The sequence below is a fragment of the Cryptomeria japonica genome, chromosome 11 (assembly GCF_030272615.1).
Source record: "Cryptomeria japonica chromosome 11, Sugi_1.0, whole genome shotgun sequence".
Classification (NCBI taxonomy): Eukaryota; Viridiplantae; Streptophyta; class Pinopsida; order Cupressales; family Cupressaceae; genus Cryptomeria; species Cryptomeria japonica.
The window spans coordinates 514665067-514683839 of NC_081415.1; the positions used below are offsets into that span (position 1 = coordinate 514665067).

At 37.8% G+C, this 18773-nt stretch overlaps 1 protein-coding gene and 1 long non-coding RNA gene across 4 annotated transcripts; both read right to left on the reverse strand.

The window, feature by feature from the left end:
• Positions 1-1010: 1010 nt before the first annotated feature.
• LOC131035233 (uncharacterized) lies at positions 1011-6259 on the reverse strand. Of its 3 annotated transcripts, XR_009103952.2 has the most exons (3): positions 4639-6259; positions 1730-3493; positions 1011-1416 (listed from the first exon to the last, which is right to left on the reverse strand). It is a non-coding gene; the product is annotated as an uncharacterized LOC131035233 (long non-coding RNA). The 3 variants fall into 3 exon arrangements; XR_009103947.2 differs by having other exon boundaries at positions 1011-1911; XR_009103936.2 differs by having other exon boundaries at positions 1011-3493.
• Positions 6260-11611: 5352 nt separating this feature from the next.
• Positions 11612-12346, reverse strand: LOC131035428 (uncharacterized). The gene is made up of 2 exons (XM_057967153.2): positions 12018-12346; positions 11612-11743 (listed from the first exon to the last, which is right to left on the reverse strand). The coding sequence occupies exons 1-2, from the start codon at positions 12336-12338 to the stop codon at positions 11711-11713; spliced, it is 354 nt and encodes a 117-aa protein (XP_057823136.1). The 5' UTR covers positions 12339-12346; the 3' UTR covers positions 11612-11710.
• Between the last annotated feature and the right edge of the window lie 6427 nt (positions 12347-18773).

Genomic DNA, 18773 nt, shown 5'->3' on the forward strand with positions numbered 1-18773 from the left:
TTATTTCACTTAAATTTATTGTGTTGGAAGCTATCCAATGCTTGGATAAGGAATATATTATTTTTAAAAAAATACTTTCTTTTATGAAAGATAATAATGATAATTACTTATAAGGAGTATTGTCTTATATTTTAGTTGCTACTTATTTCACTTAAATTTATTGTGTTGGTTCTTCCAACTTTGTGCAAATTTCTTCCTCTAGCTCTAAAGTTGGATTTTTCACTACCACTGTCATGAAAAACCAAAACCAATGATTTGAAAGCATGCTTAAAGGATAAATAAGATGACTAGCTTAGCCTTTGTTTATGAGAAATAATAGATGTATCAATTTCATATATAGAAAATTGTAACAAAAAAATTCTCTTATATGTTCACAAGAAAGAATCCAAAGAATCCAAACCTTGTTGAGTTTAAGCATGCTTAAAGGATAAATAAGATGACTAGCTTAGCCTTTGTTTATGAGAAATAATAGGTGTATCAATTTCATATATAGAAAATTGTAAGAAAAAAATTCTCTTATATGTTCACAAGAAAGAATCCAAAGAATCCAAACCTTGTGGATAAACTCAACAATATTAGTTTTATGGATTGTCTTGATTTCCTTTAGTGTTGATATTACTTGATCTCTTTCAATATGAATCTTTCAATCTTCTCAATCTTTATTTCAATCTTCTCAATCTTTAGCTCTGATACTGCTTTGAAGAATGGATAGAGGGTTTTTTTAGATTAAGAAATTGTAATCATAGAAAAAAAAAAAAGACAAAGAAACAATATTATTATAATCATTTTGTCAAATATGATATCATTATATCTATCTAATTGTCTAATTCTAACTGAATAAGGTTGTCAGACACACAAATTGAACATTATAATTTCTCTCTTCTTCAATTATGTAGAAAAAAAATTTCAATTTCAAAATAATTTGAATTATTATTGCACTAAAGTGTTTCAAACTATATTTTTATCTTCTTCAAAAATATCATCTTATAATTTTATGGTAGATATTTAGATGAAATATTTTAAAGTAAATTATCTTTTCTTAATTCCTCAACATGCCATTAGAAACAAGAGCTGCTCTGCAGAGCAGCGAAGTTCCTGCCAGAGGCTGGAAAAATAGTTCTGGTATTGGTGTTGTCTGATGTGTTTGTGTATATATGATATTCAACTGTAGGCGAAGCGTCCGAAGACTCTTTATCCAAACTATTTTCCATAGTTGGGAAATCATTGCCCCGGTAATCAAATCCATTGCGCCCGGTTTCAGAACTTTGATAGCTCTGGCTTGTCCACATTGAATGTCAAAATGCTTCTCCAGCTCCCTGTTTGTTTCTAGTGTAGATCCGAAAACTTCTATGTGCACACTTGCCATTTGGGCCAATCAATATATGCATAGCTTTTGTGGATCCGTTTGCATTGCCACTATAGAATTAGTTTATAAGAACTAATTTTAGCTCCATTTCTCTAACTACAAAACTATCATGGAACACATTGACTCTGTGCTTTTGAATAGGCATGAGCATTTATTAAAAAAGAGAAACTATCTACTGTATTGTTGCAGTTTGCAACTTACAAAACAAAACACTAAAATGTACATGGATCACCTAATGGAACATGTTTGTTGATACAGATAGAAAAGTAACAACCCCATTGAATAATCATATTTTATGAGAGCAATTTCAAATTGACTAGAGACCAAATAAACTGTATAAAGAAATATAGAAAGAATTTGTACCTCACGGCCGCTTGATGTTCCGGTATTTCCTCTCTCAATCTATAATGCCATTTGCCATGATTTTCACTTGGTTGGGGGCAGGAGGGAGATACCAAGCATTGGAGCATATGCTCTTGCACTCAAATACTTTTACTTCCTCAAGTCCAAGTTCTTGAAGAATCCCACAATCTCTATAATACAAGCTTCAGGACACTTTGAGATTATCTTAGTAAAGTATCCCATTGCTTTGCTATGCATCCTACTTTAACTAGTTCATGCATTACTCCATATAATGCAGTCTATTTTGCAGCATTAACAAACTCCAAAAATGAATTTTGTCATAGAAATATATGACCTGCTTATTGTAATTAATAAGAAAACAATGAAAACAAAAGACCTTTCATTAATTAGCAATAAATAACTTGAACAAGAAATATATAACATGGCTACCACAATCAATATAACAGCCAAACCAGGCCAAACTATCCATGAAAAATTGAGAGCTTTGTCGTTACATCATTACTGGTCAACATTGCTTCATAGCCAAGCTCAAAATTTGTACTAATATTTGTAAAACAGCTACAGGCATTAAGTTCAAAAAAAAGATATTGTACAATTAATAAACTGTTCATTTGTGGTTTAGAAGTTTTTAAACATCCCATCAAAATAAAGCCAAGCATTGAGCCAAAGTTTTTAATCTGTGTGCTTTGCTCTCAAAGGTAGTTTACACAGTAGATATCATGGTAGAATTTACTAAACCAAACCAAGTGTTCAGGTGATAAAACATCATATAGTGTGGTTGTTCACATAAGCAAAAGAGGAACCATAAACGTGTTAATGACTTCATTTACTCTACAGCTGGAAAGGCTAGCCGGATACACTAAAACCTGTGCCGTGGGACAACCCTCGATTTGTTGCAAATCAACAGGTCTATGCATCTTAACCTGGATCACCTTAGAATTATCACTTCCAAAATGAGCTATAATACCATGACAAAATATTTAGTGGTTTATGGAATTCGTAAATACCTTTGATAAGCTGTGAAAATACTTTATCGATTACAGCAGTAGCTTGGGGGAAATCAAGATTAATTTGTAGGTGCACTTAATCATCCTCCCTTTGCTACTAAATTGACCCCTATGTGCAGTGTTCCTTCTAAGCCGGCTCCAACAAAATAAATTGCCACAAAAGGAAGCTGGCCAAAAGGATTGTTACAAATAAATTATATAATTTCATTATGCATCTCGGCCAGTCAAAGAATATCATTACAAACAACAGTCGGCTCAAAAGGAAAGAAAAGAACAATCATCAAATTGTCACGTCATCGATGAGTGTCCATACCCTATCCAAGTCTCTCATTTTGGCACAGGCAGGGAGGATACTGGCAAAGGTGGTTTGAGTCTTGCTTTACGCCTACCAATTGCATTGTCTTGAAAGTGTCTAGAGACTTTTAACTAATCTATTATGCGCATATTCTGCAATAATTGCAGTCCATGAGACCAAATCTTTATGAGGCATTCTGTCTAATAATTCACATGCCCTGCCAATGCATTCACATTTTGCAAATAGGATGTATGAAATTAAAGAAGACTTGTCCAGAAATTTGGTCTCTTAGATTTGTAACTTGATTCCATTGTTTCCAAGCTAGCTCTGGCCTCTGAAGTCCAACATCGGCCTATCTAGGCTGTAATGCCTAGTAGTCAACCCCTTGCGCCCAACCCAGTCATTATAATCCAACTTTGATCGCTGTCATAAGCAATCTATTAACATCATCACGCCATAAACCTACAAACGAGTATTGTATATCAATTAACTAATTTCAGATTTTAAAAAAAGCAATATTTGTGGCTTAGTTATAAATCTGGTATTGGAGATGTGTTTGGCATCACGGGTGACCACATACTGCTTGATTAACATCTGAAACAAGTTTTGACAATGCTAACAGCCTAAATGTGTTTTCCAAAGAAATTTCCGTTTTCAACGTTTAAGAGTACAAATTCAAGACTACAAACTGTGAATCACATAATGCAGGAAGGAAACTCCAAGCTAGGCCTCAATCAACAAAATTTTAATTGTGCTATAACAAAAAAATAGTATTTGCATTATTTCTTTTGAATTCTTAAAGCAAATACCCACTAAAACACATCGTGAAGCGTTGAAACCCTCAAGAACACATACACAACAAAGTCCCCTAAATTGAAACTTTGGAAAAAGCTATTGTGAAATATCCTAAGGCCGGGCTCAGGAGCGACAATGATAATTCCTCTAGGATGTGACTCCGAATGAGTTGAGAGCTCTCTGAAGGGTAAGGGGTTTTTTCAAGCAGGTAGCAAGCATTAATTCCTCACATTAAACAAAGCATTCAGCGATGAGACAGTTGTTTATCAGGGATTTCGAACCTTAGCCCTCCTAGTTTGAAATTGTTTATTACAGACGACAGTAATCAAATTCTTAATCTTTTGGGGGAAGGGCGCACCCTCTTCCAAAGCCTTGGCATCTAAACTTGGCTCTATACCTATCACCTAATTGCACATCTGCGTCTGATATATGCAGTTTTCACAGATGAGGTAAATAATGGTGATACCACGCCTGGCAATATTTGGGGATCTCCTGTGCCCTGTTCCAAAGCTCCGTTTTGGAATTGTCGGGAAGGATTATTGCAAAAAGTTACTGCAGTTAGCAAAATAGAAGATCATACAATCTCTGACATTTACCAACAAGCGTAGGAAAGATGCAATCCACATCTAAGCGATGGAATTTGTCAAACAGACACAGACAAAGAATGACATTCACATTTGTAAAGACAAAGAAAAAACGACAACCTTTTTTAAAAATTTCAACAATGCAATCGATGTCTACAAAACAATACACATACATTTTTCTCAACGGGGCTCAGCAAAAGACGAGGGTTACAGATAAAAACAACAAACCTTTGCTAGAACAGAGCAGATTTCGCTGCAAAATCTCTGAAGGGGAAAAGAAGGCCACGTCGTGCTCCAGAATCGCCTCTAGAATCGCTGAATGTTTAAAAAACTGTAACATGCCTTTATAAAAAAAAATTTACACTGTTCTTCTGGCCTGGATGCCCAAAATGAAAACCCTACTAGCCATCTGTCTGGACGCTTTGTTCCTCGCGCTCATACTCGATTTTCCCGAGATCAGACCTCTGCAACAGTCGAGGATTCTGCTTTGACAGCCCTACAGCCTCTGGAGATGTGCGTTCTCTCTTGTTGAGAACCGCACAAAGCCCTGCAAACCCCTGCAAACCGCCAGTGTATCCAATATGCCAATGCCAAAAAAACTTGAGGGTAATAATTCGCATAAATAGTTTGCATCTTTACAGGCAGAAACCAACCAAACAAGAAAATATTTGCATCAAAACTAAATATGATTGGTGGTCTGTGGTCAGATTAATAACGAGTTAACTATTATAGCCTCCCCGGCAGGAACTAATAATACTTTTCCAATAGAGTTTTTTTGGGAATATTATCATACCTTGGCTAAGGTTGTATTTACATGATAGGAGGTTTCATTACTTTTAGCCGATAATCTAAGCACATAGGTAATATGGCAATCCACCTAGTGACGAGATTGGGGAATGAATTACAACCTCACATTTTGAAGGTGATATCATTATCTGTTTGAGTAGACAGATCGTCAACATATGCCTTCAAAAGAAGATAAATATTGGACGTTTCTTATGATACGGGAATTGGTAAGCCATTGAAGAATCTAACTAAGGGGCTCGCTAATCAACATTTTATCAGCTCTATGGCATCCAACACATTTTCACATAGTCAAAAGAATGACAAAGATATACCACTATAATCAGTCCAGAACCAAGAACAACAGCCATAAAACTGTAAAATGGCTTATACAATGAAATCTCGTGGTTATGAGAATTACGATGTGTCGTCCCTAGCTTCAGAAGTTGATTTGTAGCCACATAAATGAAGATTTCACAGGCCAAACCCATTGGAATTGCATAAAACCCAAGCGGTCAAATATCCCTCCATAGTGGCATCGATTAGAATGCCCACTACATCGCCAATTAAGGTGGAAATGGTGAAGACAAAGGCATATGTTGCAGTAGATAAAAGTGGCCCATTTGTAATTATCTACAACAGGGTTACACCCATTGCTATCACTTCGAATATCTTGTGCAGACACTGTCCACAACGTTTTCCATGCTTCCGCCCTAGTTTCTGTGCCACATATCTGCTCGGCCTTCCGTGCAAAAACAAAGAGTGTTTACCACCAACAACGATCTTTCACAAACACTCCGATCTTCGTCTCCAGCAAAGGAACAGCTCCGATATCTTTGCCTTGGGGCAATGTTGGATATGATGGCCAGGGGCTTGATTTTGTCCCCGCTGGGCATAACGACTTTGTCAATCCTTATTTATCTTGGAAACCATTTCCTAGAAAATTATAACAGCGCTGTTACTTGCCTCGGTATTTTCCTCTCAGACATTGCATACAAGACGGGTAATGGGGCAAGCGAATGCAGAGCCTGGAAAGTCAAGGGCAAAATCACAGTCGGGGACCCTCAGAGCGTCTTCACAAATTGCAATCGTTGTGCTACCTATATTGAAGTGCAAATGCGCGGGTAGACGATTGGGCAGGACAGATTCAAAACTCAATTCAAAATAAACAGAACGGAACGGAAGCCTTAGTGGGGCCCACACCAGCCACCCTAAGCGGTCAAAGCTTACAGTGTGCTGGTTAAGCCCAGCCCGTGCGTTGTTCACATGGGAGAAAGTAATTTTAACAAGGTAAGACTTGGTCATATTTCTCTTTCAAGAGGTCAATGAATTGAGGGTAAGAAGCTTTAGTAGAGGTCGAAGCCACGTTCAAAAGTTCACACTTTGGTATTGCAACTGCCGACTGCCAGAAAATTTATGGGAAAATAAACTTACATAATCGAGTTAGAGAAGTTAATTAGTTACATACGAAGTCAACATTTAACGTGTTGTAAAGTAAGATACTAAGGGATTGTTTATCCAGCTTTATCAATTAGTTGAAAAAAATGAATAGATTGGATAGACCAAAGATTATAATGTGTAGGGTAAGTCTGACCGTACAGTATAATGTATTCTTTTTCACAAAATAGATTTGTCTAAGTGTATTTCTTTGTTCTTCTTTAACATAATTAGCTGGTCAATGACAAAATAAAGTCTCCAGATATATCTGGGAAAGTCTCCACAAATATGTGGTCAGTGAGAGTATTGTAAATTTGATGAAAAGTACTTGCCTATTGACGTGATACATCCACTGCACACAAAGGAAGCGATGCAATGACAATGGTAGAGAGCAGCTGTGTAATTCAAGTTGGGTATGAGCTGACAATTAACGAAGAGGATATGCACGATGTAAGCCTTGCTCAGATCTTCCGAGTGCCAAGGCTCCCGCGAGACTCCAAAGACCGTTTGTACAGTCCACATCTTGTTTCCATCGGCCCTTTTCATTATGGGAAAAAGGAGCTGCAGGGCATGGAGAACACCAAATCTGAGGCAGTTCGAAGGATGCAAAAGAGGATCCAGAGGAGTAATCCACATGTTTCTGTCAAGTCAATTGTTGAAAAGCGCATACTGCTCAAGGACAACAAGATAAGAAAGTTCTATGGTGAACATATTCCCCTTACTTCTATAGAATTGGCGTGGATGGTCACCAGGGATGCATGTTTTGTTTATGAATTTCTTGTTAATTATATAAAATTTAACCGGAATGCTCAGGATTCATATGAAACACAAGTATCTCAATTTGAGTATGTCCAATATTCTTATGAAGAAGAGAGTGCATTTAAGTGGAAGTATGATGCAGTTTTTGATGTTGATCTTCAAAACCCCATGAGAGAAAGACTAATGACTGATATACTTTTATTTGAAAACCAAATACCTTTGTGGGTTTTGAAGGATCTCCTTAGATTTCAGATGGGTTCTGCAGAAGCCGCAAAGCAAAAAGTAGAAAACCTAATGAGCATGCTGCTTTGGCGTGCAACCCGACATGAAGTTTTCATGTGGAAAACTAGAAACTCTTACAACATGTATTGTAAGAAACATGTCCTCGAAGTAGTCTACCGCTCCATGGTTGGCAGGGATGTCGAGGAACTGCTAGACTCACCGCCTTCTTCTCCCAATCGCATGCAGATCTGCTTGGAGAAATGCTTTGGTTCAATGAAAGCCATTTCTAGAGGTTGGTCTAATCTTTGTTTGTTCGATTCCTCCTATGAAGGTGGGCAGAGACAGAAGAAAAACAGAAACTAAAAGATTTTACACAGAATATTACAATTCATTGCCATTGCTGAAACAAATTACATGAGCCTCTTAAATAGAGGTCTTTCGAATTATCCAGAATGAGAAACAGTAAACAACGTGGGCGGTGAAGAGTCGGTGGCAAGTCGGTAAAATCAACAACATTACTGCAGGAAAGTTCCATATTAAATAGTGCAGTTGGAAGAAGCTTCTCTTCGGTGGGAGAAATTAATGTCTTCCAACACTCCCCCCTAATTTCTACCACTAATTACATTAATATTTACAATATTCAAATTTTCTCTTAAATATTCAAATTGATCTTGTGCTAATGCTTTTGTGAATATATCAGCGAGTTGCTCCTTTGATCTACAATGTTGTAGAATGATTTCTCCATTGTTGATCAATTCTCGAATGAAGTGATACCTAGTATCAATGTGCTTTGTCCTCTTGTGAAAAACATGATTCTTTGATAGTGCAATGGTGGACTTGTTGTCACAATAGATTGTAGTAGGCTCCTTTTGCTCATGCTTTAGATCCTTCAAGACTCTTCGCATCCATACTGCTTGACATGCTGCTAATGTACCTACCACATACTCCGCTTCTGCTGATGAAATTGTCACGATTGGCTGCTTCTTTGATGCCCATGCCACAATACCTGTTCCAAGATGAAATGCATATCCAGATGTACTCTTTCGATCATCTATATTTCCTGCAAAATCACTGTCAGTATATCCAATCAATTGAAAATCATTTGTGATGGAATACAATATTCCATAATCCAGGGTTCCTGCAATATATCTCAATATTCTTTTTCCTGCTTGCCAATGTGAATTTTTGGGTGAGTCCATAAATCTAGAAATTAGACTGACTCCATACATTATATCCGGCCTAGTTGCTGTCAAATACATCAAACTGCCAACCAATTTTCTGAATATAGTTGTGTCAAAATCCATCTCATTATCTTCTCTGCTAAGTTTTATGCCTGTTGCTACAGGAGAAGAAACTGGACTACAATTTATCATTCTGAACCTTCTCAAAACATCTTTTGCATATTTACTTTGACAAATGAAAATGCCCTTATCATTTTGAGTGACTTCAATACCAAGAAAATATTTCATCAAACCCAAGTCTGTCATCTCAAATTCTTTCTTCATTTCAAATTTAAACATGTCAATAGAAAGATTGCCTGTAAAGATCAAATCATCAACATACAAGCAAACAATCAAAATCTGACCTTGTTCATTGACCTTGATGTAAAGTGTGGGCTCACTAGTGCATCTATTGAATCCATTCTTCAACATGTATGAATCTATCCTGCTATACCAAGCTCTTGGTGCTTGCTTCAATCCATAGAGTGCCTTCTTCAACTTGTAAACCTTGCCTTCATATCCTTTTATCTCATATCCTGGTGGTTGCTGCACATATACTTCTTCTTCCAAATATCCATTCAAAAAGGCTGATTTAACATCCATTTGATAAACCTGCCAATTGTTTTGAGCTGCAATATCTAGTACCATTCTAACAGTATCAAGTCTTGCTACAGGTGCAAATGTTTCATTATAATCAACCCCATATTCTTGTGCAAACCCCTTAGCTACCAATCTTGCCTTATGTTTGTCAATTTCTCCATTTGCTTTATACTTAGTTTTATAAACCCATTTCACACCTATGCATTCTTTGTCTTTAGGCAAATCAACTAATTTCCATGTATTACTTTTCTCAATAGATTCCATTTCATCATTCATTGCATCAATCCAATGTTCATCCTTAATTGCATCTTCAAAATATATAGGATCTTGAGCAAATAAAGCAAAGTTTGATTGCAAATCTATCTTATCTCCTTGATCATAAATTTCTTGCAAACTTTTAGTCTTCTTACATCTAAGCCTTGGTCTCAATGATGCAAGTGTAGGATTTGAGTCATTACTTACTTGTGGACTTGATGAATCTCCTTGCTCAACTTGCCTTTGTGAGTTATCTCCTTGTGTATTTCTTGATGGAGTTCCTCCTTGTTCATTTGATTGATCTTCTTGGTCTTCTTGATCTTTTCCTTCTTGTTCATTGTATGGCATTGTCGTAGCACCTGTAATTGTATTGTCTATACTTCCATTCCAAGATTCTTCTTCTTTGAACACAACATCTCTACTTACAATGACCTTTTTGGTTATAGGATTAAACAACTTATATGCCTTAGAATATTCATCATAACCAATAAAAATGCATTTTTCACTCTTATCATCCAACTTACTTCTTGTTTCCTTAGGCACATGTGCATATGCAATACAACCAAATACTCTAAAATGAGAAACACTATGATGCTTACCACTCCATGCCTGTTGTGGAATCATGTCTGTCACAATCTTTGTTGTACTTCTGTTCAAAATATAAACCGCACAAGCAACTGCTTCAGCCCAATACTCATTAGGTAGATTCTTACCTTTTAACATGCTCCTTGCCATCTCCATTATTGTTCGATTCTTCCTTTCTGCGACACCATTCTGCTGAGGTGTGTAACTTGTAGTGAATTGCTTCTTTATTCCATGATACCTGCAATAATCCAAAAATTCATTTGACTTGTATTCTCCTCCTCTATCTGATCTCAATACCTTGATGGATAAACCACTCTGTTTTTCAACCAATGCCTTGAACTCCTTGAATTTGCCAAATGTCTTAGATTTATATTTGAGAAAATAAACCCATGTTTTTCTACTAAAATCATCAATGAATGTTAGAAAATAAATGCTCCCCCCTAATGATGGTGTTTTCATTGGACCACATAAATCTGTATGCACAATTTCTAAAGGTGCCCAAGCTCTGTAAGTCATTTCTTTTGAAAACTTTTGCCTATGTTGCTTAGCCAAAATACAAATTTCACATGAACTCAATGGTGCTTCAATAGGGGGTAAACCTCTTACCATATCCTTTCTTTGCAACAAACATAATCCTTTGAAATTTAGATGACCATACCTCAAATGCCATTTCCATGCTTGATCTTGATTTGATGCCTTGAAACTTACTCCCATCTCCTCCATCATTTCACTCTTCATGCGAAGTGGGAACATTTTGTTGTTTGTCATTTCAACCTTTGCAATCACCATGTTACTAGGAGAAATATCAAATATAGTGCAAACATTATTTTCAAAAGCAACTCTATAACCTTTTTGAATAAGTTGTCCCACACTTATGAGATTATGCTTCAAACCAGGTACAAAATAAACATCAGGAATAGTTTTCTTACCAAGCTTAGTTATCACCTTAATTGCACCTTTTCCCATGACTTCAACAATGTTATCATTGCCCAATTTAATTTCTGATTTAACTGAAGTATCCAAATTCTCAAACAAATCTTTATTTCCAGTCATATGATTACTACACCCACTATCTAGAAACCAAATATTACTTGAATTTTCTTGAGCTACATGACATGTAATAAACAATGTCTCAGAACTACTCTCAGAAAAATTTGCATTTTGCTTTCCCATATCTGCTTGTTTCTTTCGACATTCATTTGCCAAGTGACCATACTTCTTACAATAATAACATTGAACATTTGTTTTGTCATACCTTTGTGGTGCCTGATTGTTATTGCGGCCCCTTGGAATGAAATTTTGATTTCTCCTTCCTCCTGGATCTGGACTCTTTCTTTCTTCTCTTTGGTAACTATATCTTCCTCTTCCTCTTCCTCTGAATCCTGGATTTCCTCTTCCTCTGCCTCTGCCAAATGTCATTTGTGTTTTGAATGCATTCTCTAATGAGCTATTGTCATTCCTATTCCACCTGTCTTCAAAATTTTTTAAAGAACCAACCAACTCATCTATAGAATATGTAGTCAAATCTTTAGATTCTTCAATTACCACAACAATTGCATCAAATTTTTTAGGCAAACTTCTTAAAACCTTTTCTACAACCTTTTGATCTGTTAAGTCATCACCATTCTGCCTTATTTGATTAATCAAATTTGTAACACGATATGTAAATTGATCTACTAATTCAGAATCCTTCATTTGCAAATTTTCAAATTCTCTTCTAAGTGCTTGTAGTTTGGCAATTTTTACCTTACTAGTACCTTGATATGTCGTCTCTAGGATGTCCCATGCTTGCTTGGCTGTAGTGGCTGGTTTAATCCTTCCGACAACCGAATCATCCAATGCTTGCCCGATTATCTGCAAAGCCCTTCTATCCTTTTGCCTATTTTCTTCAAGCTTTTTCTTATCATCTGGACTCAAGGTAGACTCATTTTGTGGTTCAATATAACCATTTATAACTATATCTGATAACTCACATGAATTGAATGTCAACTTCATTCTAAAAGCCCAATTATCATAATTTTTACCAGAAAATATTGGAATTAAAGGTTGAAAGTTACCAGATGCCATATTTTGACCAAAAAAAAAAATACTCCAAACTCTAACAGTATACTTAATGCCTTAATCAACCAATTCCTTATAATCCAAACATCATCAAAACGAACTCCTTTTGAAACACCTAGGGCCACAGTCTCAATATAATGCCACAAACCCTATTTAATGCCATGAATAGGAACATACCAATACGATGTCAAAAAACCAAGGGCGAGCCATTTCCTCTTCAGCAGCTCACAGACACTTGTAATCAATCATCAGGTCAAAGCAACGCCATTTCCGCTGCAAAACACCGCTTCACGCTTTCTCACTAGCAAAACACACAATCTCAACCGCGATCATGAAAAAAACTTTGCAGTATGTGAGCCGATAAACCATAGAACCACCGAATGAAGGAAACAACACGCCCGTTCCCAAATGCGTTTGAAATGCTAAAAGGTATGGTCTCTCAGTTCTGCATTCAGTTCAATCACTTAAGCCTCTTACAAAGACAGACCCAACAACCGATCAGACCAAGAGACGTGCTAGTGAAGAAGTCGTCTGCCTCTTGAACAACCACAAACCACAATAGCCACAATAAAGGCAATCATAAAGCCGCCGATGAAGGATGAGCTCACAAAATTGGACGAGTCAAGCACAACACACTAGCGGTGGACGGTGTGAAATCAATGTAAAATGCCACCAGCTACAAGTAAAAGACACCTGCCAAAAAAAAACCGGATGACTAACAGAACACCAACAATATCTACCAATCTCCAAAAAGGAAACAATGTGACTGGAGGAATGCGGGCTGACATCCAAGTTGCATCTCCTCCTAGAGTTTTAGACGGCTCCCTTAACTTCTAACAGCAAACTACACGCAGCTTTCAGCACTCAATAGCACCAGCCTAATGATGCTCACACAACAAAAAGTTGAACCTCGCAGGTCATAGATCACATAACAAAAATTACAGAAATCAGGCAACACACTAGCTGCAAACTGGAATAGACACCCTATTATCACCTTCGGCTCTGATACCACATGAAGGTGGGCAGAGACAGAAGAAAAACAGAAACTAAAAGATTTTACACAGAATATTACAATTCATTGCCATTGCTGAAACAAATTACATGAGCCTCTTAAATAGAGGTCTTTCGAATTATCCAGAATGAGAAACAGTAAACAACGTGGGCGGTGAAGAGTCGGTGGCAAGTTGGTAAAGTCAACAACATTACTGCAGGAAAGTTCCATATTAAATAGTGCAGTTGGAAGAAGCTTCTCTTCGGTGGGAGAAATTAATGTCTTCCAACATCAATGAAAGCCATTTCTAGAGGTTGGTCTAATCTTTGTTTGTTCGATTCCTCCTCAAATAAGAGCTCTGGCAACGCGGTCGATATGGTTTATCTGAAGCTCCCAACAGCAATGGAACTCGTGCGCGGAGGAGTGAAGATCCAGCCAGTTTTCTTTGAAGATATAAAAAGGGCAGTCTCGCAAGATCCAACAAGATCGATGGATTATTGTTCAGCCATTCGATGGATAAGATTTGATGAGAAAACATCAACGTTGTACTTACCACAATTCAGGGTCACTTCCCAGTTACATATATTGATGGGAAGCTTTGTTGCCATGGAAGTTGGCATTGGAGGGTATGGTACGAAACCAATGACTCAGTTTGCGTTGCTTATGGAAGAGCTGATAGACAACGAGGAGGATGTTGCAGTGCTCAGAAACGCAGATGTGCTTCACAATTTCCTTGGCAGCAACAAACAAGTGGCGGACCTTTTCATTCTGGCTAAAGGAATTACCCATGTCCAGGGCTGCAAAGCAATTGATGGCGTCAGAAAAGGATTGCATATGTATACAAGAAGAAAGTACAAGAAACTCTGGAGTGAGTTCGTAACCGCTTATTTTTCCAAGCCATGGCTGGTTGCTGGATCCATGGCTGCCGTGCTGCTAATTCTGATGACAGTGGCACAAGATTTCTGTCTTTTTTTCACTTGTGACCGCTATTCCTCTTCCTCTTGAAGCCCCTCTTTCTTCCCCCTCTTTTTCTTTTCAGTCGGAGAACACTTTGTTTGACGGCCGAGAATTTTCAACGTTTCTACTGTCATCGTTGTTTACTTCGTGGCCAGGGGTTTTCTTTAAATTATATAATATATTCAGTTTAATGCTAAAGGTAATTTTAGTTGGGTTTCTTTCCCTCTTTTCTTATTGAGGTGGAGATTTTGGTGGAGCTTGTTGGCATGGAGTCTTTTAGGTTTAGGCCTCTCTATCAGTTCATGGTTTTGAGAACCTTCTCAAAACCCTACTTTCCATCTATGCATTATGGGTTATTCTCTTGGTTGCTGGATTTTGTTTTAAGGTGTGATGCGTGGCTCATTCAACTGTTGATTTTTCACCTTTCAAGTCCTATTGAGGTGGTACCTTGTCCTATAGAGGTGGAGAGGTGCTGTGTTGGAAGGTTGATTTTGTTCAGTCGATGGGTGGTGTCTATCTTCTTCCTGCTGGTTATGGGATCCATTTTAAAACCCATCTTGAAGGTTCGAGAAGCCTTTCTGTCTGGTTGTGGGAACCTCGGTAAACCCTCGTTCAAAATTGTGGAAGCTTGGAAAATCCCTATTGCTAGTTGTGGGAGCTCGATTACTACTTGTGGGAACCTGTCAAAACCCATCAAGGTTGGGTGACCCTGGCAAAACCCCATGTCTTCTAGTTCTGGAAGTCCTATAAAACCCACTCTTAAGGTTGAGGGAGGCTGGAAACAACTTATGTATTGTTCTCTCTTTAGGGCTAGACTGGATGCTGGTAGTTTTCAAGGGCCTAGTCTAGCCAGTCTTTGTTTTTTGTTAGGATCAGGTTTTGCTGATAATTTTACTTCAGGTTAAAGGTGCCTCGGAAAACCCTATGTTAGGGTTTCAAGCAGATCCGAAGCAAATATGAACTAACAATTATATGCAGATTTAAATACAAAAGATAAAGAAATAAAATAGGACACAGATAACACAGAGATTTAACGTGGTTCACCCAGAATGGGTTACGTCCACCATACACAGCCATCCAATCTTTCTTATTATCCAGCAAAAACAATACATCAACCTTCCAATGCCTTAAGCATCCCAGCCGCTTATAACATGCGTTTTTAGGGCAACAAACAAAGTCGACCTTTTTTAGGGTTTTATTACAATGTTGGTTTTCATCAACAAAAAAACGGCAAAATTTTTTTTTCTCGGGGGCTGCCGCCCCCAAACCCCTGCCCGGGGCCCGGCCCGGCCCAGCCCCGGACCCTGGCGAGGATACGTGCTGAGTGTACAATACTTTGCTGATCAGTCGCCACATTTCAACAATCTCCCACTTGGAGACTGATCAGGCTCCACACCGAACAATCTCCCACTTGGAGACTGAAACTACACGACACCACTATACATGCAACATCCGCTGGATAAAACACTAGGACTTGATTGGTATAAATTCCACAATTATTAATCAAGAAGACCAATAGAAACTGATGAAGAAATCAGCTTCTCCTGTGGAACTGCCTTTGTGAACATATCGGCGGGATTCTCACTTGTGTGAATCTTCTCAAGCCGTAATTGACCCTCCTCCAAAATAGTCCGGATGAAGTGGTACCTGAGCTAAATGTGCTTTGTCCTTGAATGAAAAGCAGAGTTCTTCGCAAGATGAATGACACTCTGGCTATCAGTATACAATGGGCTATCCTCTTCTGTCTGACCCAATTCCTTCAGAAAACATTGCAACCAAATCATCTCTTTGTTGGCTTCTGTAGCAGCAACATACTCAGCTTCAGTGGTTGAAAGTGCAACAACCTTTTGCAGCCTAGAAATCCAACTGACTGCAGTTCCCCCTATAGTAAAAACATACCCTGTAGTACTCCTCCATGAATCAATATCACCCGCCAGATCAGAGTCAACAAATCCACTTAGAGCAGCATTAGATCCTTTGAAACATAATGCCTTCGTAGTAGTTCCTTTCAAATATCGAAGAATCCATTTCACAGCATTCCAATGTTCCATACCCGGATTACTCATAAACCTGCTCACAACTCCCACTGCATGTGCAATATCTGGCCTTGTGCATACCATTGCATACATCAGACTGCCAACAGCTGATGAATACGGGATGTTAGACATTTTATTAACCTCTTCCTGTGCCTTTGGGCACATCTCCTTAGTCAATTTGAAATGACTAGCCAAAGGTGTACTAACTGCTTTTGCATCCTGCATGTTAAATCTTTTCAACACCTTCTTTATATACTCACTTTGGGACAAATTCAAGGTTCTATTTTTCCTGTCCCGTGTAATCCTCATACCGAGAATTTGCTTAGCTGCACCCAAATCCTTCATAGCAAATGACCTGGCTAATTTCTGTTTAAGATCATTTATATGTTGCATGTTAGACCCAGCAACAAGCATGCCATCAACATAAAGCAACATGATAATATAACTGCCATTATCAAATCTCTTAAAATATACACAATGATCAGAATGACATCTATGATAACCGTGTTCGGCCATGAAACTATCAAATTTTAAATACCATTGTCGGGGTGCTTGCTTTAGGCCATACAAACTTTTCTTCAACCTGCACACCAAGTTCTCCTTACCTTTGACCTCATATCCCTGTGGTTGCAACATGTAAATTTCCTCCTCCAAATCTCCATGGAGAAAAGCTGTTTTGACATCTAATTGTTCAAGATGTAAATCATCTGCAGCCACAAGACTAAGTACAGTTCTGATTGAAGTCATTTTTACAATTGGAGAAAATATTTTATCATAATCTATACCCTTTTTCTGTGCAAAACCTTTTACCACAAGTTTGGCCTTATATCTTTTCTGACCTCCTTCCTCTTCCTTCAGTCGATAAACCCATTTGTTAGGCAAGGCTCTTTTTTCTGCAGGTAAAGGAACTAAGTCCCAAGTCTTATTTTTCATCAGGGAGTCCATCTCCTCTTTCATGCCTAGCTGCCACTGTTGTTTGGCATCCACCTGCATTGCTTCTTCATATTCTTTTGGTTCACCAGAATCTGTTAATAAAATAGAATACAAAGAAAGAGAAAACCTTTCAGGGGGTCTACTTGTCCTCGTAGAATGTCTAACACTTGCAGGAGTTTGTGGGACAATCTGTTGTTGCTGAGCATCAGGTACCTGTGGCATTTCATTTTCAGGAATCTCATCCAACACCACATATTCTTGTTTGTCCTGTTCATGCTTCTTTTCCTGCATCTGTTCTTTATGCATAACCTTCTCATTGAATATAACATCTCTACTTCTAATTATTTTCTTATTTTCAAAATCCCATAACCGATAGCCATATTCATCTATCCCATATCCAATGAAGGTACATTTCTGAGATTTAGCATCAAGCTTGGTTCTGTTTTCTTTATCAACATGGACAAAAGCTTCACAACCAAAATTTTTTAGAAAAGAATAATTTACCTTTTTACCAGTCCATGCCTCCTCTGGAATACCACCATCCAAAGGGGTTGAAGGTCCTCTATTTATCAAATAGACAGCAGTATGTACAACATCTGCCCAAAAATGTAAGGGCAATCCAGCATGCAATCTCATGCTCCTCGCACGTTCCATGATGGTCCTATTCATTCTCTCTGACACACCATTTTCCTGTGGAGTTCTTGGAACTGTCTTCTGCTTTCGAATCCCATTTAAGGAACAGTAATCTTCAAATGCTTTGCTGCAATACTCACCTCCATTATCCGATCTGAGACGCTTCAACTTTTTTCCTGTCTCATTCTCAACCAAAGCTTTCCATTTCTTAAAAGTTTCAAAAATATCTGATTTTTGTTTTAGGAAATATACCCATGTTTTTCTGGTTGAGTCATCAATAAAAATAACATAATAACAGGAGCCACCAAGAGATGATACCTAAGCCAGTCCCCATACATCTGAATGTACAAGCTCTAACTTCTCACTCTTCTTCTCTTTCCCAACCTTGAGAAATCTGACTCTTTTCTGTTTACCATAAACATAGTTTTCATAGAACTCTAAATCAATCTTCTTTAGTCCTGGCAATAGATTTTTGGAGTGAAGGATTTTCATCCCTTTCTCACTCATGTGCCCAAGCCTATGGTGCCACATTATCGAATCTGTTCTTGCAACATTTATTGTTGTTGTCCCTGCAGTAACTTTATCTGTAGCAGCTAAGGTAGAGTAAGTGTTACCAATACACAGATATAATGTGCCTACCTTCACACCTTTAGCTACTACTAATGATCCTTTAGTGACCTTCCACATACTGTCTGAGAAGGTAACTATGCAACCTTCACTACCTAGTTGCCCTGTAGAAATTAAATTTCTTCTTAAATTAGGAACATGTCTTACCTCCTGCAGAAACCAGTCATTACCATTCTGCAACTTGATCTTTATCTTTCATTTTCCAACAATTTGACAGGGCTCATCATCACCCAAATATACTTGTCCAAAATCACCTTGAACATA